Here is a 26,813-nt window from a genome sequence, read left to right as displayed (position 1 = left end):
GCAGTTCTCCGATGTTTCTTCGGATTGAATTGGTCTTTAAACCAGTTATTGGCTTTCCTCCTTCTTGCTTTTGCACTAAACTGGTGAGCCAGTGATCCCACTGGGGGTGTATAGCCAGAAGGGGAGGGGCCTTACACTTTTGAGTGTAATACTTTGTTTGGCCTCCGGAGGCAGTAGCTATACACCCAATTGTCTGGGTCTCCCAATTGGAGCTAGAAGAAAAGGAATTTACGGTAAGTAAACAAAATTCCCTTCTTCTATGATTAGAGCATCCTCATTAAATGCCTCAAGATGGTGGACTGTGCTCTAATCAGAGAAGGGTAGGGTCAGTCAATTTGATGCTGGCAATGTGTGTGTGTGTGTGTGTGTGTATATGTATGCGTGTGTGTGTGTGTGTGTGTGTGTGTGTGTGTATGTATGCAAGTGTGTGTGTGTGTGTGTATGTATGTATGCGTGTGTGTGTGTGTGTGTGTGTGTGTGTATATGTATGCGTGTGTGTGTGTGTGTGTGTATATGTATGCAAGTATGTGTGTGTGTGTAATATATATATATATATATACATATATATATATATATATATATATATATATATATATATATAAAACACATTTCAAACATACACGCGTGTATATGTATTTAAAGAAAATCTTTTTTTTTTTTTTATATCATATATATATATATATATTATATATAATATATAAAATGAACTATAAAAACCCAAATCTATCTACTAGGTTAGCTTCCCATTGGCTCCTGTAATCATAACCTTAGATTTAAATTATTCGTAGTATTGAAGCAAACCTAAACTATGTGCATAAGAGAACTGCATTTCTAACAATCCCTACGCGTAGTGCCGGCATTTTTGTCTTTCCCAGCAGGAACAATCTGTATAGTGGGGAAGAGCAGTATATGGGATTAATATTACCGCCGCTTTCATTGCTTTAAAGGGAACCTGTCATCAGAAATTTTGCTTTAAACCTAAAAGTTTCCCCCTCTGCAGCTCCTGGGCTGCATTCTAGCAGGTTCCTGTACTTTTTGTGGCCCCTTTTAAACCAAATTAAATACTTTATAAACTTGTACCTTTTGCTATGTAAATTTTGTAAATCGTCCATGGGGGCGGGCTCTCTGCTGACCGTTGCTGTTCCTCCAGCAGATTTACGCCGCCCCCCAACGCTGAATTTCATATCTCAGGACGCCGCCCCTGGGCGCCCGAGGTCCCGCGCATGCGCTGTGCGACTGTAGCGGGACGGTGCACTGTGTGCACGTGTGACCTCTGGTGACGTTTTGCGCAGGCACGAGGTTATGGGCGGCGCTGTGAGTGTCATCAGCAAGTGCCGCCCATAACCTCGTGACCGCACATTCCCCTCTTCCTCCAGCGTTCTGCGCAAGTGCTTGCTGGCCAGATGACCCGACGTCACCTCTTTCCCATCTTGCCCTGCTGCAGGGTAAGATGGGAAGGAGGTGACGTCGGGTCATTTGGCCGGCGAGCGCTTGCGCAGAACGCTGGAGGCAGTGGGGGAAAGCGCGTCCACGAGAATATGGGTGGGCACTTGCGATGCAATCACAGCGCCGCCCATAATCTCGTGCTTGTGACACGTCACCAGCGACCCTGGTGTGGGCGCAGTGGGCGGCGTCCTGAGATATGAAATGGAGCGTGGGGGGACGGCGTCAATCTGCTGAAGGAACAGCAACGGTCAGCAGAGAGCCCGCCTCCATGGACGATTTACAAAATTTACCTAGCAAAAAGGTACAAGTTTATAAAGTGTATTTAATTTGGTTTAAAAGGGGCCACAAAAAGTACAGGAACCTTGCTAGAATGCAGCCCACGAGCTGCAGAGGGGGAAACTTTTAGGTTTCAAGCTAAATTTCTGATGACAGGTTCCCTTTAAGCTTAATACAGGCTGTAACATCTGTGTGATACCCCTCAGCACATTCCTGATCCCTTCTGCATTCTCCCAAAAATAAAAAAAAAAAAAACAACAAAACACTCCAGGTGTAAATACCATAAAGTTCTACATATTTTTCAATTACTTAGAACGGTTTTCCCGCAAGCAAAGTTGATTTTAATCAATAGATCTTGGAATAATAATAATTTCCACAATTTGATGTGATAAAAAAATGCATTCAAAACACCTGTTTTTTAAGGTTTTTTTTCTGGTATTTGTCACATATTTTCAGCTTTATTTTGGGTGAAGATTACATGTCTGTTTTATCCACAGAAAAAGTTTAATAACGTTAGTGTCTGACACTACAGGGATATGGTCTGATCATACCACATCTTCTGGTCCAGGGAGGAAGCAAGAGTATACAGCATGGGATCATAAATGATTCTTTTTGTGAGGTAAAGCATTTTTCTTTTTCGCTCCTAATTGGGAGACCCAGACAGTGGGTGTATAGCTACTGCCTCTGGAGGCCGCACAAAGAACTACACTTAAAAGTGTAAGGCCCCTCCCCTTCTGGCTATACACCCTCCCGTAGGAGTACGGATTCCTCAGTTTTAGCTTTGTGCGAAGGAGGTCAGACACGCACGCATAGCTCCATTGTTTTTAGTCAGCAGCAGCTGCTGACTATGTCGGATGGAAGAAAAGAGGGCCCATACAGGGCTCCCAGCATGCTCCCTTCTCACCCCACTGTATGTCGGAGGTGTTTGTAAGGTTGAGGTACCCATTGCGGGTACGGCGGCTGGAGCCCACATGCTGATTCCTTCCCCATCCCTTTTTACAGGGCTCTGGGTGAAGTGGGATTTACTGGTCTCCAGGCACTGAGACCGTGCTCCATCTACAGCCCCTGGAGAAGATGCTGGATGGAGCGGAGTACATCAGGGACATGGCCCTGCTTCCTCAAGGTACTCTGTGTCCCCGTGCATTTGGCGCTCACACCGCAGCATGCTGGGTGTTGTAGTGCGCCGGGGACATCAGCGCTGCGGCGCTTGTGCCATGGCCTCATTCAGCTTCGCTGAAGCAGGCACACTTTTGGGAAACGGTCGCGCCGGCCGCTGGGACTGCGGCGCGGCTGGCACTTGTGGTGCGCCGGGGACTTCAGCGCGGGCCGCGCTTTTACGGCGGCCGCGCTGATAACTCGAGTCCCCGGCTTTTGCGGCCTAGTTCCGTTCGTTCCCGCCCCCAGACCTGCCAGTCAGGAGAGGGGCGGGACGCTGGTCAGTGCATCAGCGCTGAGGGCTGGAGTCGTTTTTACATACTCCAGCCCTCACAATAGGCACAGAGGGGACACTGTTTCCCGCACTTTTGTTTGGGAACTCCCACGGACCGCCCCTCTCCACAGACGCCGGCAGCCATTCCTGCTGACACGCTGAGCTGCAGAGGGGAGCCGGGGAGACCCAGACAAGGAATTCTGCGCCTCTTACCCGCTATTCAGCGGGCGGTAAGCAGCCCTCAGGGCTCACCCCCTCTTGTGCCAGTAGTAATCTTAGTATTTTGTTCCTGCAAATACTTTGTACTGCATAGCGCTGGTCGCCCTTTGGCTATAGACTCTCTCACATTGCAGAGAGCCAACAGCATGTCGTCCACAAAACGCAAGGGTGCCAAGGCACAGACATTATATGCTTCCTGTACCGCATGTGGGACTTTTCTACCGGCAGGCTCCACTGACCCCCATTGTGTGCAGTGCTCGGCCCCTGCGGCACTTGCACAGTCGGGACCTCTGCTGGACGTGACCCAGGGTGTACCACCTGTGAATGCTGTCCAGGTGACAGGAACTGAGTTTACAGCTTTTGCTGACAGAATGTCTCTCACTATGTCACAAATTCTTGACACATTGCGAGCTAGGCCTGTACTTCAGGCCACGGACACTGTGCAATCATTGCCCCCTGGTCCCCCTCAGCTGAATTACCTCCAAGCTCCGGGACGGGCACATACACCTCAGGGTGAAGACTCTGACTCGGACGATGGCCCCAGGCAACCTAAGCGGGCTCGCTATGAGGGGCCTTCACATTCATCTCAATGGTCAGGATCCCAGCGAGATGAATCTATGGGTGATGAGGCGGACGTAACTGATCAGGATTCTGATCCTGGGACCGCTCTCAATCTAGATACACCAGATGGTGACGCCATAGTTAATGATCTTATAGCGTCCATCAATAAGATGTTAAATATTTCCCCACCAGCTCCTCTTGTAGAGGAGTCAGCTTCGCAGCACGAGAGAATCCATTTCAGATATCCTAAGCGTACATTAAGCACTTTTCTGGACCACGCTGACTTTAGAGACGCAATCCAGAAACCCCACGCTTATCCGGAAAGGCGTTTTTCTAAACGGCTTAAAGATACACGCTATCCTTTTCCCCCTGAGGTGGTCAAGGGTTGGACCCAGTGTCCAAAAGTGGATCCTCCAATTTCCAGGCTTGCAGTTAGATCCTTGGTTGCAGTTGAAGATGGAGCGGCACTTAAAGATGCCACTGACAGGCAGATGGAGCTCTGGCTGAAATCCATCTATGAAGCGATTGGAGCGTCGTTAGCGCCATCTTTTGCTGCCGTATGGGCACTCCAAGCTATCTCAGCCGGGCTTGTGCAAGTCGACTCAGTCACACGTGCATTTGCCCCGCAGGTAGCACCATTGACCTCGCAAATGGCGGCATTCGCGTCGTACGCAATTAATGCTGTTCTTGACGCTACAAGCCGCACGGCAGTGGCGTCCGCCAACTCCGTTGTTTTGCGTAGGGCCCTGTGGTTGAGACATTAAAAGGCAGATTCTCATTCCAAGAAGTGCTTAACCAATTTGCCTTTTTCTCGTGACCGATTGTTTGGAGAGCGTTTGGATGAAATCATCAAACACTCCAAGGGTAAGGACTCATCCTTACCGCAACACAGACAAAACAAACCCCAACAGAGGAAGGGTCAGTCTAGTTATCGGTCCTTTCGAGGACCGGGCAGGTCCCAATTCGCCTCGTCAAAAAAGACTCAAAAAGACCAGAGACGCTCAGATTCTTGGAGGTCTCAGTCACGCCCAAAAAGGACAGCCGGAGAAACCGTTGCCAAGACGGCGTCCTCCTGACTTGCAGTCTCCGATTCCCACACCCTCGGTCGGTGGGAGGCTTTCCCACTTTGGCGACATTTGGCTGTCACGCGTCAAAGACCGTTGGGTGAGGGATATTCTGTCTCACGGGTACAGGATAGAGTTCAGTTCTCGTCCGCCAACTCGTTTCTTCAGAACTTCTCCACCACCAGACCGAGCCGATGCTCTGTTGCAGGCGGTGGCCGCTCTAAAGGCGGAAGGAGTGGTGACCTCCGTCCCTCTTCAGGAACAAGGTCACGGTTTTTACTCCAATCTGTTTGTGGTCCCAAAAAAAGGACGGATCGTATCGACCCGTCCTGGATCTAAAGTTGCTCAACAGACACGTAAAAGTCAGGAGGTTCCGGATGGAATCCCTACGCTCCGTCATAGCCTCAATGTCTCAAGGAGATTTTCTAGCATCAATAGATATCAAAGATGCGTATCTCCACGTGCCGATTGCGCCAGAGCATCAGCGTTTCCTACGCTTCGTCATACACGACGAACACCTGCAGTTCGTAGCGTTACCTTTCGGTCTGGCAACAGCCCCCCGGGTCTTCACCAAGGTCATGGCAGCAGTAGTAGCTGTTCTGCACTCGCAAGGTCACTCGGTCATCCCGTATCTAGACGACCTGCTTATAAAGGCACCCTCTCAAGAGGCATGCCAACACAGTCTGAAGGTGGCACTAGACACTCTCCAGAGTTTCGGGTGGATTATCAACTTTCCAAAGTCTCATCTAACCCCGACCCAATCTCTGACTTATCTTGGCATGGAGTTTCATACTCTCTCAGCGATAGTGAAGCTTCCACTGGACAAGCAGTGTTCGCTACGGACAGGAGTGCAATCTCTCCTTCAGAGCCAGTCGCACTCACTGAGGCGCCTCATGCATTTCCTAGGAAAGATGGTAGCAGCAATGGAGGCGGTCCCGTTCGCGCAGTTTCATCTGCGCCCTCTACAATGGGACATTCTACGCCAATGGGATGGGAAATCGACGTCCCTCGACAGGACTGTCTCCCTCTCTCAGACTGCCAAGGACTCTCTGCGTTGGTGGCTTCTCCCCACCTCATTGTCACAGGGAAAGTCGTTCCTTCCCCCGTCCTGGGCAGTGGTCACGACGGATGCGAGCCTATCAGGGTGGGGAGCGGTGTTTCTCCACCACAGGGCTCAGGGGACGTGGACTCAGGAAGAGTCCACCCTGCAGATCAATGTTCTGGAAATCAGAGCAATCTATCTTGCTCTGCGAGCCTTCCAACAATGGCTGGAAGGCAAGCAGATTCGGATTCAGTCGGACAATTCCACGGCGGTGGCGTACATCAACCACCAAGGGGGAACACGCAGTCGCCAAGCCTTTCAGGAAGTCCGGCGGATTTTGACGTGGGTGGAAAGCAAAGCGTCCACCATATCCGCAGTTCACATCCCAGGCGTGGAAAACTGGGAAGCAGACTTTCTCAGTCGCCAGGGCATGGACGCAGGAGAATGGTCCCTTCACCCGGACGTGTTTCAGCAGATCTGTTGCCGCTGGGGGACGCCGGACGTCGATCTGATGGCGTCACGGCACAACAACAAGGTCCCAGTTTTCATGGCACGGTCTCACGATCACCGAGCGCTGGCGGCAGACGCCTTGGTTCAGGATTGGTCGCAATTCCGACTCCCCTATGTGTTCCCACCTCTAGCATTGTTACCCAGAGTTCTCCGGAAAATCAGGTCCGACTGGCATCGAGCCATTCTCGTCGCTCCAGACTGGCCAAGAAGGTCGTGGTACCCGGATCTGTGGCATCTCACGGTAGGCCAACCGTGGGCACTACCAGACCGTCCAGATTTGCTGTCTCAAGGGCCGTTTTTCCATCTGAATTCTGCGGCCCTGAACCTGACTGTGTGGCCATTGAGTCCTGGATCCTAGCGGCCTCAGGTTTATCTCATGAAGTTGTTGCCACAATGAGACAGGCTAGAAAACCATCCTCAGCTAAGATCTATCACAGGACGTGGAAGATATTCTTAGCTTGGTGCTTGGCTCAAGGGTTTTCTCCCTGGCCATTTGCATTGCCAATTTTTCTTTCCTTCCTGCAGTCTGGGTTGGAAAAAGGTTTGTCGCTTAGCTCTCTTAAGGGTCAAGTCTCCGCGCTATCCGTATTCTTTCAGAAGCGCTTGGCACGGCTTTCTAAAGTACGCACGTTTCTCCAAGGAGTTTGTCATATCGTTCCTCCTTACAGACGGCCATTGGAACCCTGGGATCTAAACAAGGTTCTCATTGCTCTCCAGAAGCCGCCTTTCGAGCCTTTGAAAGAGGTTTCCCTTTCTCGGCTTTCACAAAAAGTAGTTTTTCTTGTGGCGGTCACGTCTCTTCGAAGAGTGTCCGAGCTAGCGGCGTTATCTTGCAAATCTCCCTTCCTGGTGTTTCACCAAGACAAGGTAGTACTGCGTCCAATTCCAGAGTTTTCTCCCAAGGTGGTTTCTTCCTTTCATCTCAATCAGGATATCACTTTGCCATCTTTGTGTCCGCATCCAGTTCACCAATTTGAAAAAGGTTTACATCTGTTGGACCTGGTGAGAGCACTCAGGATTTACATTTCTCGCACGGCGTCTCTACGCCGTTCTGATGCGCTCTTTGTCCTAGTCGCTGGTCAGCATAAGGGATCGCAAGCTTCCAAATCCACCCTGGCGCGGTGGATCAAGGAACCAATTCTTCACACATACCGTTCTGCTGGGCTTCCGATTCCATCTGGACTGAAGGCCCATTCTACCAGAGCCGTGGGTGCGTCCTGGGCATTGCGGCATCAGGCTACGGCTCAGCAGGTGTGCCAGGCGGCTACCTGGTCGAGTCTGCACACGTTTACCAAACACTATCAAGTGCATACCTACGCTTCGGCAGATGCCAGCCTAGGTAGACAGGTCCTTCAGGCGGCGGTGGCCCACCTGTAGGAAAGGGCTGTCTGACAGCCCGTTCATGTGGTATCTTTTTACCCACCCAGGGACTGCTTTTGGACGTCCCACTGTCTGGGTCTCCCAATTAGGAGCGAAAAAGAAGAAGGGAATTTTGTTTACTTACCGTAAATTCCTTTTCTTCTAGCTCCAATTGGGAGACCCAGCACCCGCCCTATTTGTTCTTAGGGTTTCGTTTTTCGGGTGCACATGTTGTTCATGTTGTTTCTTAAGTTCTCCGATCTTGTTATCGGATTGAATTTGTTTTTGAAACTGTTATTGGCTTTCCTCCTTCTTGCTTTGGTACTAAAACTGAGGAATCCGTACTCCTACGGGAGGGTGTATAGCCAGAAGGGGAGGGGCCTTACACTTTTAAGTGTAGTTCTTTGTGCGGCCTCCAGAGGCAGTAGCTATACACCCACTGTCTGGGTCTCCCAATTGGAGCTAGAAGAAAAGGAATTTACGGTAAGTAAACAAAATTCCCTTCTTCAAAACCAGGCAGGGAATTGCTTTACCTCACAGAATAATTTACCATCCCATGCTGTAATGTCTGAATACTTTGTTTGGCTTCCTCCCCTGCCCAGGAGCTGTGGTGTGATCAGACCATGTCCCTGTACGGTCAGACACGGCCATTACACAGTACATAGCAGGGGCACATATATGATTATCTCGGCACCGGAACATTTTTTTTTTAATCACATCCAATTGTGGAAATTATTATTCAAAGATCTATTGATTAAAATGTACTTTAAAATTAACATTCTTGATAAAACCCTTTAATTAAGGTATTGCTCCATATTATTATTTTTTTTTCTCTCCATGAAATATATTTTTCTGAAATAGACTTTTTACCTTGCAAACTTTCCTCTTCCTTGAGCGTGTAGTCTCTTTGTTGAGATGGGTTTTTTTATCTTTTATTTCAGAGATATAACAACAATGAAAGGTACAATTGTTGCCCAAGTAGATTCAAGTGAATCCTTCCAGGAATTCTGCAGTACCTACTGTCTGTCATTATACGAGGACAAGCAGAACTCTGCCAAAAATCAAAACAAGTCGAGGTGCACGATCTGCGGCAAATTAACTGAGGTACAGTGTTGTTTTATTACCTTTTTAAAAGGGGTTGTTATTTACTGGATGATTCCTTCTTAATTGCTAACGTACCACAACTACCCATCTTTTGGAATGCCGATGTTCCTGCAATGACTGCAGTGGCTCCTTGCTGTCGTGAGACATAACTGTCAGCAGTTTCTTATCGGCGACAGCCTTGCAGTATTCTGTAGGAGCAGATGTGTGATTTGATAGCTTATTTGCAGATGATTGGCTGCAGCAGTCTCTCTGACTTTTAAGTCACCAATCACCAGGATTTTCCTATGTAACCTAAAGCCAGTGCTATACCTTTTAGTTGTGAGATCGGATGTATAGGTTTTGAAATACAAGAAAGTAAAGTTTTTTTTATAAAATGAGCAGCTTGTTGAGTGACAGCAGCTGCAGCTGATAGCTGGGGGGGTATTCATAGTTATCACCTCCCCCCGTTTCTTATGCAAATTCTATGTTACAATTGTTTGTGACTAATAGGACCTGTGCTGATGTCATACCCATGTGACCAGAAGGGGCGGGGCCTCAGCCAACCGAAAAATGTTGCTTCCTGGTATTGGCTATATTGGCTGAGGCCCCGCCCCTTCTGGTCACATGGTTATGACATCAGCACAGGTCCTGTTAGTCACAAACTAAAACAATTGTATAATAGAATTAGCATAAGTAACAGGGGGAGGGGATAACTATGATTCCCCCCCCCAGCTATTAGCTGATTGGCAACTGCTGTCACTCAACAACCTGATTTTAAACTTTACTTTCTTGGGCTTCAATACCTATACATCCGAGCTGACAACTAATGGTATGTAGAGAATCCGCATGATAGTGCCAGTATAGCACTGGTTTTAGGTTATATAGGAAAATCCTGGTGATTGGTGCTCTTTAACAATGTCCTGTTACCATCAGGACACAGTGCTGACATTGCTGGATCATTGCTGGTCCAAAAGGTTTGAGAGTTTGTGCTTTTTTTTTTTTTTTTGTTTATAAAGCAATGTTGGCGCTGTAGGGGTGTTGTCCAGTAGTGTACAATCCCTTTTAAAATCCTGAATCTTCTGAAAGTGATTGACAATATGTGATATTCTGTAATCTCCCAAGAATTTGAGTTGCCTTTTCAGTACTTTCTTTAGCTATGATTGTGATTGCTGTAAGTGGCGGGCACCATCACAATGATGGCGGTGTAATATGAGTTTTGATCTACGTCTTGCTCTCCAATAACTCGCTTGTCTAATTCAGATCTGTACAAAAACTGGAATTTTTCATATTCTGAACATTTAAAAGGCAACCGGTCAAGGAAATCTGTCGGTAGGATCAGCCCTTCGAGGCATCTGGATGGGCATGTAGGTCATGGGTGGCTGAGTAAAATGATCCATTGATATCTGAGATCCGATCTCTTATTCTTGAGAAATCCACATTTATGTCGTATGTAATTGAGCTGTTCCAGGCTTCGGGCAGAACACAATGAGATGTACAGTTGTTCTTACAACCATTGAATAGATCTCCAGAACCAATTGCTTAAATGGTTATTCCCATAATTGTAAGTTCCTCATCCATACATCTGCGGGTCCTGAGAGCGGAGTTTGGGATCCAGCCTCTACAGAGCTTTAGTCAAGCAAAGGTGCGAGCGATCAACCTCCAATCCATTCATTGACTGCTGGAGAAACATTGCTGCTTCCATCTCTGATGGGGTGACTTACAATTTTGGGAATAACCTCTTCAGTTGCAGGATCCATGTTAGCCAGTGGTTGGCATTTTCAGTTCTACAACCTCCCCCCTTCTGACAATTTTCGCTTTATCTTTTTACTCTTCTTTTTTCATGGGCCATATATTTGCTTTTAATATGCATAGACATATGAAGCTTCTTTTTTTGTTTTTGAATTTTTTTTTTAATATACAAATTGTATTTTTGAATGTTTTGGAAACTAGACAAAATAATTTCCAAGCACGATTATGTTATTAATCTGGTAAATCTGATGACAGTGATGCCAAATTTGTATACGTTTTAATTTTTGTATGAAAGACATCAAACAATGTTTTGATCGTCTCTACATCATGCTGCTCTCAGATTACTTAGCAAAATCCTGCTGATAGAGTTCCTTTAAGGAGTTTTCCCACTACTAATGTGACCTTCCCCCCCTTACATTTGCCCTAAGGCTATGTGCCCACGCTGCGGAAAATGCGTGGATTTTGCCGCGGATTTCTCGTGGAAAAGCCGCGGATTTTCCAAAAATCTGCCGCACAGCTACTCCCCAGCCATTTCTATGGCATTTGGGAAATGCTGTGCCCACGCTGCGGATTTTTCCGCAGCGGAAATCGTGCGGATTTTCGTGCGGAAAAATGTGCAGCATGTCAATTATTGTTGCAGATTTCTCCGCAGGGTCCCATATACTTACCTGCCTTGATAGACACCCGAGTCACTTTCTCCGTCCGGTGTACAGCAGTGTGGTGGATCCAGCCAGGTACAGGAAGGAAGAGGTGGGCGGGGCCTGCACGAGCTCTGGTCATGTGACAGCCGGAGCTAGTTCAGGCCCGCCCACCTCCAGCACAGTGAAACCAGACGCTGACAGTGACCCGGCCGCCGGAAAGCGAGGTGCTGCATGACGGAGGTAAGTATGAGCACCCCCGATCACTGCAGCACTTGTTCTGCATTGAGGATGCAGTGCCGAAGCCATGGTACTGTATCCTCAATGCAGAATGCCCGCACCATATCCACGGGACATTCCGCTGTATATCCGCAGCATTGAAACAGTTGCGGATTTCTGGGAGCATCTGCGGAAAGTCCTGCGGATATAACCGCAGGACACTGTCCCCGTTGGCACATAGCCTTACTCTTCCTAACTAACACTTTCCTAATATACTTCTGCCACCTACTCTGCTGCTGTTAGCTGATCTTCCTGCGGCGTGTATCCTATGTTTATGATTTAGTTTTGATCCTTCTGATCTGAGCGGGGGGAGCAGGGCAGCCTCTGTGAGTGACAGCAGTCTGTGCACGCATGTCCAGATCATACTCCACTCACAGCCTACTTTACAGTGCGGTGCTTACATGTGAAAAGCGCTGCGATGTGCCGATCACCCTGTGATACACGATCTAACACTCTGCACACTGCAAGTAGGCTGAGAATGGAGTGTGATCTGCATGCCCAGACTGCTGTCACTCAGTGAGAGGCCACCCGCACTCCACCAGTGAGTGCCCTGCTCAGTTTGTCCGATTCCAGTCTCCAGACTGGAGTGATCAAAGCCAGAACATCAACATAGGAATATAGGAGCCACAGAGAGATCAGCTACCTACCCTAATCCTGTAAGCTAAAGTATATTAGGAAAGTGTTAGTAGTTGGGGACAAATGAAAGGGGGTCACATTAGTATTGGAAAACCCCTTTAATTTCAGTTTTAAGGAAATATGCAACCCCCCCCCCACACACACACAAAAAAAAAGTGTTTATTTACTGTTTTTATGACAGCTCTTAAGAGATGAGCGGCCCCGTGTAAGTTTGGTTTGGCGGGTTCAGCCAGACTTTAGATAAAGTTCCCCTAAACCCCAATGTAAGTCATTATTGGGCACTTTGCGTCTCTGCCCACATACAGCCAGCCATAAACAGATCACTTCTGGAGGAGGATGAGCGAAGAGTCCTTTTTTTTTTTTTTTTTTTTTTTTTTTTTCAATACAGTTAGGTCCAGAAATATTTGGACAGTGACACAATTTTGGCGAGTTGGGCTCTGCATGCCACCACATTGGATTTGAAATGAAACCTCTACAACAGAATTCAAGTGCAGATTGTAACGTTTAATTTGAAGGTTTGAACAAAAATATCTGATAGAAATTGTAGGAATTGTACACATTTCTTTACAAACACTCCACATTTTAGGAGGTCAAAAGTAATTGGACAAATAAACCAAACCCAAACAAAATATTTTTATTTTCAATATTTTGTTGCGAATCCTTTGGAGGCAATCACTGCCTTAAGTCTGGAACCCATGGACATCACCAAACGCTGGGTTTCCTCCTTCTTAATGCTTTGCCAGGCCTTTACAGCCGCAGCCTTCAGGTTTTGCTTGTTTGTGGGTCTTTCCGTCTTAAGTCTGGATTTGAGCAAGTGAAATGCATGCTCAATTGGGTTAAGATCTGGTGATTGACTTGGCCATTGCAGAATGTTCCACTTTTTTGCACTCATGAACTCCTGGGTAGCTTTGGCTGTATGCTTGGGGTCATTGTCCATCTGTACTATGAAGCGCCGTCCGATCAACTTTGCGGCATTTGGCTGAATCTGGGCTGAACGTATATCCCGGTACACTTCAGAATTCATCCGGCTACTCTTGTCTGCTGTTATGTCATCAATAAACACAAGTGACCCAGTGCCATTGAAAGCCATGCATGCCCATGCCATCACGTTGCCTCCACCATGTTTTAAAGAGGATGTGGTGTGCCTTGGATCATGTGCCGTTCCCTTTCTTCTCCAAACTTTTTTCTTCCCATCATTCTGGTACAGGTTGATCTTTGTCTCATCTGTCCATAGAATACTTTTCCAGAACTGAGCTGGCTTCATGAGGTGTTTTTCAGCAAATTTAACTCTGGCCTGTCTATTTTTGGAATTGATGAATGGTTTGCATCTAGATGTGAACCCTTTGTATTTACTTTCATGGAGTCTTCTCTTTACTGTTGACTTAGAGACAGATACACCTACTTCACTGAGAGTGTTCTGGACTTCAGTTGATGTTGTGAACGGGTTCTTCTTCACCAAAGAAAGTATGCGGCGATCATCCACCACTGTTGTCATCCGTGGACGCCCAGGCCTTTTTGAGTTCCCAAGCTCACCAGTCAATTCCTTTTTTCTCAGAATGTACCCGACTGTTGATTTTGCTACTCCAAGCATGTCTGCTATCTCTCTGATGGATTTTTTCTTTTTTTTCAGCCTCAGGATGTTCTGCTTCACCTCAATTGAGAGTTCCTTAGACCACATGTTGTCTGGTCACAGCAACAGCTTCCAAATGCAAAACCACACACCTGTAATCAACCCCAGACCTTTTAACTACTTCATTGATTACAGGTTAACGAGGGAGACGCCTTCAGAGTTAATTGCAGCCCTTAGAGTCCCTTGTCCAATTACTTTTGGTCCCCTGAAAAAGAGGAGGCTATGCATTACAGAGCTATGATTCCTAAACCCTTTCTCCGATTTGGATGTGAAAACTCTCATATTGCAGCTGGGAGTGTGCACTTTCAGCCCATATTATATATATATATATATATAATTGTATTTCTGAACATGTTTTTGTAAACAGCTAAAATAACACAACTTGTGTCACTGTCCAAATATTTCTGGACCTAACTGTATTTTTGCTTGATGCAAACTACATCCGATAACCCTGTTGTTACCACCAATGTGAGCCGATCAAACATGCACAGGGCTGAGCACTGAGCATACCTGAACACTGCAATGCTTGCGCAAGTGGTTTTCATACATAAAGCACCCGATCTCCGAACCAGAACTCTAGTTCGTTCATCTCTACTCTTTAGCTTTTTGCTGTGATTGGTATTGACTGCTATTGCCTATAGAGTTAGGAAGTTGGTGACAGCTGGATACATGTCCTAATTGATCCTTCATTCTTAAGGTGGCTTTACACACTGCAACATCGCAAACGACATCGCTGTAGCGTCACCGGTTTTGTGACGTAATAGCGACCTCCCCAGCGACATTGCAGTGTGTGAAACACATCAGCGACCTGGCCCCTGCTGTGAAGTTGCTGATCGCTACAAATCGTTCAGGACCATTCTTTGGTCCTTTGTTTCCCGCTGTGCAGCAAAGTCTCAGTGTGTAAAGGGGACTTAAAACACTGGAAACGAGTGATGTCACAATATCTGTCAATCACTATTCTCTGTCAGTCGGTCTCTCCCTCTCGGTCTCTATTCTCTCTGTCGGTCCGTCACTATCTCTGTCCCTCTCTCACAGTATGTCGGTCATTTTCCCCTCCTCTCTCATACTCACCGATCCCCGGCGCGGCACTGCACGGCATTCACACTGCTGCGGCGGCTTTTCCTCTTTTGAAAAAGCCGGCCGCTCATTAAACAATTTTGTATTCCCTACTTTCCCCGCCCACATGCGCCTATGATTGGTTGCAGTGAGACACGCCCCCACGCTGAGTGACAGGTGTCTCACTGAACCCAATCACAGCAGCCGGTGGGCGTGTCTATACTGTGCAGTGAAATAAATAATTAAATAATTAAAAAAAACGGCGTGCGGTCCCCCCCAATTTTAATACCAGCCAGATAAAGCCATATGGCTGAAGGCTGGTATTCTCAGGATGGGGAGCTCCACGTTATGGGGAGCCCCCCAGCCTAACAATATCAGTCAGCAGCTGCCCAGAATTGCCGCATACATTATATGCGACAGTTCTGGGACTCTACCCGGCTCTTCCCGATTTGCCCTGGTGCGTTGGCAAATCGGGGTAATAAGGAGTTATTGGCAGCCCATAGCTGCCAATAAGTCCTAGATTAATCATGTCAGGCGTCTCACCGAGATACCTTCCATGATTAATCTGTAAATTACAGTAAATAAACACACACAACTGAAAAAATCATTTATTAGAAATAAAAAACACAAACACATTCCCTCATCACCAATTTAATCAGCCCCAAAAAGCCCTCCTTGTCCGGCGTAATCCACGGACCTCCAGCGTCGCTTCCAGCTGTGCTGCATGCAGGTGACAGGAGCAGGAGAATACACCGCCGCTCCTGTCAGCTCCACGCAGCTAATGAAGACAGCCGCGCGATCGGCTGAGCTGTCCCTGAGGTTACCCGCTGTCACTGGATCCAGCAGTGGATGCAGCAGTGGCCGCGGGTAACCTCAGTGACCGCTCAGCTGATCGCGCTACTCACCGCCGCTCCGGTCAGCTCCACGCAGCAACTGAGGTGAGTAGCGCGATCACTTGAGCTGTCACTGAGGTTACCCGCGGCCACTGCTGCATCCACCGCTGGATCCAGGTATCCTCAGTGACAGCTCAGCTGATCGCGCTATTGCCTTCATTAGCTGCGTGGAGGTGACAGGAGCGGCTGTGTATTCTGCTGTCTGCGGCCATTCTGGGCGGCTGCTGACTGATATTGTTAGGCTGGGGGGCTCCCCATAACGTGGAGCTCCCCATCCTGAGAATACCAGCCTTCAGCCGTATGGCTTTATCTGGCTGGTATTAAAATTGGGGGGGACCGCACGCCGTTTTTTTAAATTTAATTATTTATTTCACTGCACAGTATAGACACGCCCACCGGCTGCTGTGATTGGGTGCAGTGTGACACCTGTCACTCAGCGTGGGGGCGTGTCTCACTGCAACCAATCATAGGCGCCTGTGGGCGGGGAAAGTAGGGAATACAAAATTGTTTAATGAGCGGCCGGCTTTTTCAAAATAGTAAAAGCCGCCGCAGCAGTGTGAATGCCGTGCAGCGCCGCGCTGGGGATCGGTGAGTATGAGAGAGGAGGGGAAAATGACTGACAGACTGTGAGAGACCGACAGAGAGAGGACAGAGACCGACTGACAGAGAATAGTGATTGACAGATATTGTGACACATCGCTCGTTTCCAGTGTTTGACTAGCTAGGTCGTTCTGCAGGTCCGGATCGCTGTTGCGTCGTTGGCCAGGTTTGCCTGTTTGACAGCTCACCAGAGACTTTGTAGCGATCCTGGCCAGTTTGGAATCGCTGGTGGGATCGCTGAAAGTTTGTGTGTAAAGGGGGCCTTTAGGATCAGTAGAGGTCTTAGCTTGCACCCCCCCCCATCATAAAGTGAGGAAATAGCCAAGCATTTTGTCAGCCTTTTAATATCTGAATATGCATTGTTATTATTATTACTATTATTATTATTGTATTTATTGAGCACCATTGATTCCATGCTGCTGAACATGAGCTTTAGTTTACATTCTCTGGACAGTGACATAAAGGCAGCATGGCTAGGTGGGTTTTATAGGATGTGGTTTTATTCATCTCTTAACCATGCTTCTCTGTTGTTTGCTTTCCAGATTCGTCATGAAGTTAGCTTTAAAAACATGACACACAAGCTGTGCAGCGACCATTGCTTCAACCGCTACAGGATGGCCAACGGCTTGATCATGAATTGCTGTGAGCATTGCGGTGAATATCTGCCAAGCAAAGGAGCTGGAGACAATGTACTCATGGTCGACGGCCAATGGAAGAGGTTCTGCAGTCCAGCCTGCCTCAATGAATTTAAGCTGGTAAACTACTTTTCAAGTGTTCCCAACATGTACTTCTAGAAAGGAAAGACAGTTCTTCATTGTGATAGTCTGCACACACTGCTATGCAATTTGTACCAGGCGCCTTGTTTTTGATACTGAACATGTGAAACAATGAGTGGGAACCTGCATTAACTGTTTTCCAAACACGTGGGACCTGGTGCTGCCTGTTCACCAGCCCTAGTGTAATATTGACTCTCAGGTCTGAATAAAACAAAAAAAGATGCTTCCAAGAAGAGTTACTACTAAAACAATCCTCTATTGAGAATGCCTACTCTTCATTTGTTATCCCTGCTTGTAAATTTGACATTACTCTCAATATTTATGGAACATAGAGGCAATGACCTACCATCTTTGTCTTTTAACAATGCCTTTTGTTTTCCTATTTCGATGTTTTCGGCAAAAAAAAACAAAACCAAAAACACATATTGTAATAATCTCATGAGTATTCATTGGATTCTGCATCTTGTTCATTGGAAATTCTTTCTTTTGGTTTTTGCAGTGCTACCCTTTGTTGCATGTTACAGTTAGGCCTGGTCAGTAGACAGGGGAGCATTTTAGTGTTTCCAATGCATTTTGTATCCGTTCTGCTCTGACCACTAGAGTCCTAAACTACATTTATTAGCTTTAAAGGGAACCGGTCAGGTGCAATATACACCCAGAACCACGAGCAGTTCTGGGTGCATATTGCTAATCCCTGCCTAACTGTCCCTGCATCTAGTAGAATAGATAAAGGGATCTTTAGAAAAAGTATTTGTAAAGATCTTTTATTGTGTGCTGATGAGCGTGGAGATTAGTCGCAAGGGCGTTATATCCCCCGACTAGTCGCCCTCTTAGCATGTTAGTATTGCCGCAGGGGCGTGCCAAAATGCTATTCAATGCAGCATCACCAGTGGTGACGCACATACCGGTGTTCGCTGTTACTGCGCTTCTGAATGGCCGACACTTCCAGTCAAAACACATGAAAACAGGGTGACTAGTCGAGGGATATAACACCTTTGGGACTAGTCCCCGCGCTCATTATCATATCATGAAGGATCTTTTTCTAAAGATCCCTTTATCTATACTACTAGATACAGGGAGGGTTAGGCAGGGATTATCATTATACATCCAGAACTGCTCGTGGTCCTGGGTGCATATTGCACTAGACGGTCCCTTTAACGTTAAAAGCAAATCTCAGCATTGCATTTGTGTGTGTGTGTGTGTGTGTATGAAGGGGGTAGCCTTTTCTTAAAGGGGCTTTTCCCCACATATAAAAGATAATTTTTAAATTCATTTTAATGAATAGATCTTTGAATAATAATAATTTCCACAATTGGATGTGGACATTACAGCACGGGATCCCAGATTATTCTTTCTGTGAGGGAAAACTTTTTTTTTTTCTAAAAAAAAACCCCCAAAAAAACAGACATGGAAATGTTTTACACCACAGAAAGAATCAACTATGATCACGCACTGTAATATCTGTATACTGTTTTGCCTCCTCCCTGGCCCCAGAGAATATGGTATGATCAGACCATGACCCTGTACGGTCAGACACGGCCATTGCACAGTACATAGCAGGGGCACATATATAAGATTATCTCAGCACAGGGACGTTTGTTTTTTTTTTTTTTAAACACATCCAATTGTGAAAATTATTACTATGCCAAGATCTATTGATTGATTACCAAAACCCCTTCAACAGTCTATTTTTTACATTAGGGTTCATATTATTTTAAAATTGCTAGTGTTATTATTCTTGGTACTGGAACAGCGCTGTCACACGGTTTTCATAGAGCGCTAGGTTGGATTTTTTTTCCTGGTTGTTCCTCTTGTTTTCGTCACAATTTATTGTACCGATTTAGGAGCCGAGCGTTCGTGTCCCATAAATACTACCCTTGCTTCAAACCAAAGCCAGCCTGCCAGTCACCTGATCGCTTCCGGTCCAGTTTCTGACCCCCCCCCCCCAGGCTTTCCACTGTCACTGTGGGACGTCAGGTCCAACCATACGTGTCTCCTCCAGCGGCTGCTGTGGGGAAAACATGGTTTGACACCGCGGCCTCCGAAACGAATGGCCGTTGTCACGGATGGCACTTGTCCTTGCAAGTCAACCTGCTAGAGCGGAGCGTGCCAACTACTGTCTTCCAGCAGATCTCTAAAGTCAATGGTCGTCTTTACATACAGTAAAGAACCAGATTGTGTAAAAAATGTAATTTAAAAAGTAATTTAGGTTGCATACTAATAAAAAAGGCTTTATCTATAGTTTTAGATAAAATGATCAATATACTATATTCCGTGTGTGTGTTCAGGAAATAACGATAGCTTTATTTGTATTTTTTGGTTAATATTTAAATAGAACATGTCACGTGAGTCATACGGCCTGAACTTCGTGCAATGCTGGGTACGTTATTGCAGCCACGTAGATTTACTCAAACGCTGCGGCGTTACAGACCTAACTTACTTTGAAAGGTCAGCCCGGGCACTATGTGTCCCGATCTTTATAGTCCGAGGCAGTTACATCCCCGTCCTGCTGTCATATACTGACAAGCCTTGCTATGTGTATGTATAAACAAGGAGAAACCTGTCCATCACAGGCACTGGGGCGGGGAGAAGCTCCTGGGGACTTGCCTTGAACTAGTCAGCGCGGACTGTTTTTTGAGCCGAACAGAATAAAACCTATGTGGCAGCAATAGCCAGACTCTGATTCATGATAGACGTGGTTCGGATAGTACGAGTCTCGTGACAGGAGCCCTTTTAAAGCATATAATTTAGGAGAATTGTGCTCCTGTCTAATCCATGTTTCTTTTTGGGATAGAGCTTTGCAGAAAGTACACTAAAATTAGTAGTGGTTGGTTTTATAGGCTGTTATAATTAAAGGGAATTTGTCACCAGGTTTTTGACACCTAATCTGAGAGCAGCATGATGAAGGAAGAGAGACCCTGATTCCAGCGATGTCACTTATTGGGCTGCTTAATGTAGTTGTGATAAAATCACTGTGTAATCAGCAATAGGTTATCATTAGAGGACTACTTGGCATGCTGCAGGTAGTCCAGCATATTCATGAGCTATCTTATCAAAACGACAGCAAACAGCTCAGTAAGTGACACATTGCTGGAATCAGGGTCTCTGCGCCTAGGTTATGCTGCTCTCAGATGAGGGAGTAAAACCCTGGTGACAGATTCCCTTTACGTTCTGTTGGTTTATATGTTTGTTTAATCGTTCATATATATTTTTTATAATTAATCATTGATACAGTTTAAAGGTAAAGAACAACCTGCACGGTCTTGTATCGTTGCGTCTTTCTGTAGCCCATACATATATTAGATAAGTTGGCATAAAAGCCTGATTTCGCCATAGTGAACGCTCGTTGGCTGTTTCGGTGAAATGAACATCCATTATAGTTCAATATACTGGTTGTGCATGTTGTTTCCACCCCAAACTGATCAGCACTGGCTCCGTCATCCGCCAAATATTGGCCAATGCAGACATGTATCTTGGACCATTGACAAGACCATTTTTGAACAATGTTTATGGCGACCACTATTGTGTGGATCCAAATCTGTATCTACATGACTGACCTAAATGTGGTCTTGGATGTGGCCTCATTGGTGTGAATAGCGACTTACATCCATACAGTGAACCTATGTCAGCTGAGCTAGGCCAAAGCAATGGACAGGAACTGTTGTCATAGGGGCGCAGAACAGCTATAGGCGCATCAAAGCTATGTCTTCATGCACTGGTAACTCCACAAAGTAGGAAGTTATTTTCTTTTCCATTTTGCTGTAATCCCCTCCCCCAGTAAATTAGGCTTTTTAATTGTAAAGCAGAAATGCAAATATTGGTGATTTCCTCCTCTTACTGATCTTCAAGGTATTTGATCAATTTTTTTCTGTAAAAATTTTAGACCTTCTTGTACCGATCTATATTTCCTTTTATTTATAATTCTTTATTTTTCTTTCATTTTTGTAGATTTATGTTTTGTATCAAGCACTTGATACACATTTCCTTGTGCAAAATATAACTTACTGTCCACTTTTTGCAGTTACAGGGGTTTTCTGTGCTAAAAATAAGTCTGAAGTGACCATGTGATTGCAGACAAATTGTGACCCTGTGAAATGTGCACACTGTCATGATTCCCTTCGAACAATTTCCAGCATCCAGATTACAGATTAATTATAAAACAAATTCTTTATTTTCAAATTTTTAAAAGGTCATTCCATAAATTTAAAACCACATGGCATATCAAACAGGGTACGCGTTTCAGAGAATATCTCCTTAATCTGAGAAATTCTTCGATTCTATCATATTCTCAGTGGGCTCTGCTGATGTCCGTGCACCGACCAGAACTATTGGAACTCCATGCGGGTGAGCTGGTTACCTTTTCTTCCTGTCATGATTCCCTTGTATTTACAGCGTGCTTGGGTGATGATGTGACTATTTGCTTACCGCACGTTCACATACCGGCAAGATACTCATGCGCTTCTCTCCATAGAACATGGAAGGACCTGGATGATTAATGTAGTCAGTATGTGACTGCAAGGTATAGAAATAGCATATCTGTAGTCACATGATCATTATCTCGCACTTGGAGTGCAAGGAAATCTTGACAGTGTGCGTATTTCACACTGTCATGATTTGGAAAATTATTCAGCCCAGAAACCACCTTTTTAAAGGGCATCTGTTGGTAGGATCACTTCTCCTTGACTGTCTATATTAACATGTAGGTTATAGAAATCTGAATAAAATACCTTCATATCTGCGATCCAATATCTTAGTCCCGAGAAATCCACTTTTTTTTCTTAAAATATAAATGAGCTTATAAAATTTATGGGCCGCACATAGATCTCCCCAAGAATCTGCCTCCAGAGATTGTGTATGAATGGGGCGTTACCAGTGTGAGACATGTAGATCAGGAGAGCGGACTGTCAGTCATTACATGTCTCTCCTTTCATTAACAATAATCCCTAGAGGCAGATTCTCAGGGAGATCTATGTCCGGCCCATAGATCTTAACAACTCATTCACATATGAAGAAAAAAAAATGGCAAAGACATCAGATTGGATATGAAGGGATCATTTTATTCAGTTTCCTATGACTTATAGCCCCGTGTTCACACCTTAGGAGGACAGATACCACTGGCAGATTCTGTTTAAAATTAGCTTCATGGTTTGATATATCGATGATCTCTGCAGCATGACCTCGGCTGCTGTTCAGTCCACCAACATTAAGCCATAGCACACTATAGGAGGTGCAGTATCTGTCTGCAGTGATTTATACACCTTTGTTATGTAGCCGAAGGTATATTTTGTCTGATGCTGGTCCTAAATACTGTATATCAATTAACAATTTTAAGGTGTTGAAGTATTGATGATTATAATTTTTCTTTATGTACTAAAGACATGATTCTAAGGCTGCATTCAGACGTTCCGAGGGCTTTTTTTGCCTTGGACAGAGCACAGACCCTTATATTTTCATTGCTATTTACACAACCTCAACTTTCAAAAACAGATCCATTTCTCTGGTCTGTGAGGCTCAGGGCTTGTCTTATTCTTATCCGTTTTGCCTCTAAATTCTATAGGGATAAATATAAAATGCAAGACCTATTTTGAATGTCACTTTTCTATCCAAATTTGATCAGTTTTTTTTTTTTTAAAGCTAATGTCACAGTCAATGTAGAAAAAGCTTAGACAGTCTACATGGTTTAGTGAAAAAACCAAAAACTGGATGAGAAAATAAAGGATGCAGATACCTGAAAAGCGCTGATGGTAACACGTACACGAATGAGGTGTATATTTTGCCCAACTGAAATCCAATCCATTGGTCTCCACGTTTGGGGTTCGTCCACACGGAACCTAATTTGCAACAGAAAAAAACAAATCTGTTGTGGGGAAATCTGCAAACTTGAAGGAAAAAAACAAAAGTAATAGGTAACCACTGGTTACCTATTACTTTTGTTTTTTTGTCTTCAAGTTAGCTACAAATGTTACCGTTTATTGAAGGAGTGTGAAAAACCTAAATCAACATATTTTTCATTTTATATTCACATCTCATGTCGGTTGTCACTTTGTAGTGATGAGACTTGATGAAATCTCAGCCAGGCTGCAAACTTTAAATAAAAAAAAAAAATGAAAAGCCACATTGTGTGAATTTACCCTTATAGCCCACATGTTCAGATTTTTGGATGGGGTTCATGGTAGGGGACACATTCAATTGGTGTACTGTAAGTGATAAAAAAAATAACCTTATGGGGCAATGCAAATTTATGAAACTTTCCATGATTTTTTGGAACACGAATTCTAATGACCACGCTGTATAAACGTAGATTAGCCACAGACAGCATTTCTGAAAGGATGTCTTTTTTTTTTTTTTTTTTTTTTAAATTTTTGCCAGTTTTACCTTAAGGAGTATTACAGGTACTATGTAAAACACAAAGTAGATTTCTGTTAAAATGAACCTATCATTTTACAAATTGTCTGATCTGTAGGTAGGATATTATACAGCAGGAGGGGCTGATGGCACTCCTATTTTTGTAGGAAATGTTTCAGTATTTTAATTTTTTTTTTTTTGCATTTAATTCACTGAAATCCCTGCTGTGTATGCATGAGTCCAGTGGGTGATCCTGACAGCTGTCGATCACGGAGTATGTCCACCCACTGGACTCGTATTTGCCCTGGTGTTTTGTATGCATGAGTCCAGTGGGTGGTCCTGGTTAGTTATTGACAGTCTTTCCTGTATTTCTTTGTATACAGACAGCTGACGATCACTGAGTAGCTCCGCCCACTGGACGAGTATTTGGCTTTGTGTTTTTCTGCGGTGTGTGTGCATGAGTCCAGGGGGCGGTCCTACTTAGTGATTGACAGTCTTTCCTGTATTTCTTTGTATGCAGACAGCTTTTGATCACTGGTTATGTCCACCCCCAGTGGGTGGTCCTATTAAGTGACTGCTGTATCCGCATTCACAGTCCTACAATAAAGACTGTCAATCACGGAGTAGGACCGCCCACCGGACTCCTTTAATACATACGAGCACCAATGATTTCAATGACGAAAATGCAAGTTATACGGAGTCTTTTCCCACAAGCCTATGTATCATTCTAATCCTTTAAGTTTATTAAAAGTAATTCCAACCGAAACTACATTCCAGACTTAATCTTCTTAAATTAAAATAGTTGCATTTTGTTTGCTTTTACAGTTTTGTTATATTATGTTTTCTTCATACATTGCCTGACCACAGCTTATCAGATATTAGAGAGGCTTTAAAGGGAACTTGACAGCCGATAGCTGCTGCCCAATCAGTCGTGGCTGTATGGTCTAAACAAGTGTTTCGGAGAAAAATAGGCTTTAAAAGCCATCAGGGACCGAGCCGCATAGGAGACTAGTTGGACACAGCTTTTTTTCACCCATTTGTTTTGAGGGATGGGTTGTCCCTATATACGCACCGTCTGTCCGACTAGTCTCTTGCGTTGCTTGGTCCCTGGTGGCTTTGACCAAATCTGTGTCCGAACCTCTTATAAAACCCAGTAGACCCCATTAAAGTCAGTGGGGCTGTAGTCAGATGGTCCGGCACTTGTGTCGTGTGCCCCAACGTCGGACCAGAAAAACAGTCTCGTACGAGCGCAGCTGTGAATGTAGGTTTAGTGTTCAATATGAAGACCGAAAATAGAATGCCGTTCAATAAAGCAAAAATACGATATCGGCCTTTTATGTAGATTTTAATATTTGAAGTTTTATAAATTGTTCGCAATAACTTTCTTTATAGCTGTTAATTTCCGTAAATCCCGAGAATAGTTCACAGATGTAATTCTTCAGATCTCCAGGCACCTTTGTAAACAAAATCTAGGATTTCTAATAAGCATTTTGTAGCTTTTCTGTTCCTACAGCTGCTGTTTCTAGCCCCTGCTAAACCTCGCCTCTTTCTTATGGTTGTATATTACCTTGCTGATTTCATAGATACAAACTATTAATATTTTACTAAATGTTAAAAACTGTGTGAAACCTCTATTAGAAGTTGAAATACTATATAATGTTGGGTGTTAAGGGATACTTTTATATTGTTGGCAAACAAATTTAGCATTGTACCTGTCTGTTAATCTCTGTTCTGTTTTTATTAAAAATCTGTTTGTTTTAAAAAGTGTTGCTGTAGTTTTTATTTTGGTTCATATTTAGTTACATAAAGACACTTGTTTTTCTTATGCTTGGTCATAGCAGATTCATTTGGGTATGGTAGCGGCTTTACAATAGATTAGTAAGTCGGTTTCCTATTTTAGCAGCCATTATAGAGGTTGTCCGCTACTTGGACAACCCCTTCTCACTCCCTATGTCTGCCCCAGAAAAATAACTAAACCTATACTCCCCTCTGGTTCAGACGTGGTTCCATCACTTTCCTTGGATCCACGTGACATTGTTACGACATGCGATCCCTGCGACCAGTCAGCACCTGCTTCCTTTTCACCGCGCTCTCAGCGCAGCGCTCACATCCTGCTCAAATGTCCGAAGGCGGGAAGACAGACGGGGGCACTGATTGGTCTTGGGGCTCAATTGTCATAATATCACGTGGACCCCGGGAATGCGACTGCATGCATTGCTAGAACCATGGGAGGTGAGTATAGGCTTATTTATCTTTTACGGGGGTGATGCGTTCACCTGCGTTTGCGTGCGTTATAGTGAGGATCCAGCGACTTGCAGTTTTTTAAGTTTTTTCAAAAACGCTACTTGTAGCGTTTTTGAGCTGCGTCCAAATACTGCAAATTGCTGGATCCTGACTATACTGCACGCAAACGCATGTGAACGCTGGCATGCGGATAGACAGGATCCTGCTTGCTCTACTGAGCATGCCCAGAAACCAGCCTCGGGTGATCAGTCTCTCTCTCCCCCTCCCTCTCTCCACCGCCTGAGTAGCTGCGGAGGCTCGTAACTAAGGTAAATATCGGGTAACCGCGGGCTTAGTTACCCGATGATTATCTTGGTTACGTGTGCAGGGAGCCGGCTCCTAGCAGCTGCAGACGCTCGTAACCAATGTAAATATCGGGTATCCAAGCAAGTTACCCGATTTTTACCTTGGTTACGAGCCTCCGCAGCTGTCAGAAGCCGGCTCCCAGTCTCACGTTCAGTTCCCCTCACTCCCTATCACATGACTCCAATGCCCGCCCATAAACTTAAAGTGACAGGATCCTGCAAAATAACACATGCGTTTTTCTTTGCAAAAACAGGATCCGCTTTTGCAGCAAAAAAACGTTCATGACGCATGCTAAAAAAAAGTAGTGTGAAAGCAGCCCAAGTTTCCTCGTTTTATAAAGTGTGTCTAAAACTGAGCAAAACAATGTGCTGCCTTGCTCCTTAAAACTTGTGTTCTTTTAAATGCAGACTTATATCTACTTAAAGGGAACCAATCACCAGGATTTTCGTATGTAAACTAAAGCCAGTGCTATACTGGCACTATCGAGCAAATTATCTACATACCTGTAGCAGTCAGCTCTGATGTTTAGGCTTTCAAATCCTATAAAGTTTAAAAAAATCTGCAGCTGCTTGAGTGACAGTTGCACTGGAGCAGATATGTTCATAGTTATCTCCTCCCTCTGTTAGAATTAGC

The 26,813-nt window shown here is 45.0% G+C and overlaps 1 protein-coding gene across 1 annotated transcript in view; it reads left to right on the top strand.

Moving 5' to 3' along the window:
* ZMYM2 (zinc finger MYM-type containing 2) overlaps positions 1–26,813 on the top strand; it is a 241,936-nt gene that overhangs the window by 63,363 nt on the left and 151,760 nt on the right. The window contains exons 4-5 of the mRNA XM_075337404.1: positions 8,848–9,010; positions 17,013–17,225. Of these exons, the coding sequence (XP_075193519.1) occupies positions 8,848–9,010; positions 17,013–17,225 (376 nt within the window). The remainder of the gene's footprint in view (positions 1–8,847; positions 9,011–17,012; positions 17,226–26,813) is intronic.

This window comes from Anomaloglossus baeobatrachus, chromosome 2 (assembly GCF_048569485.1).
Source record: "Anomaloglossus baeobatrachus isolate aAnoBae1 chromosome 2, aAnoBae1.hap1, whole genome shotgun sequence".
NCBI lineage: Eukaryota > Metazoa > Chordata > Amphibia > Anura > Aromobatidae > Anomaloglossus > Anomaloglossus baeobatrachus.
The sequence above is the reverse complement of the archived record's forward strand: the minus strand, read 5'-3'. Positions and strand labels throughout refer to the sequence as shown.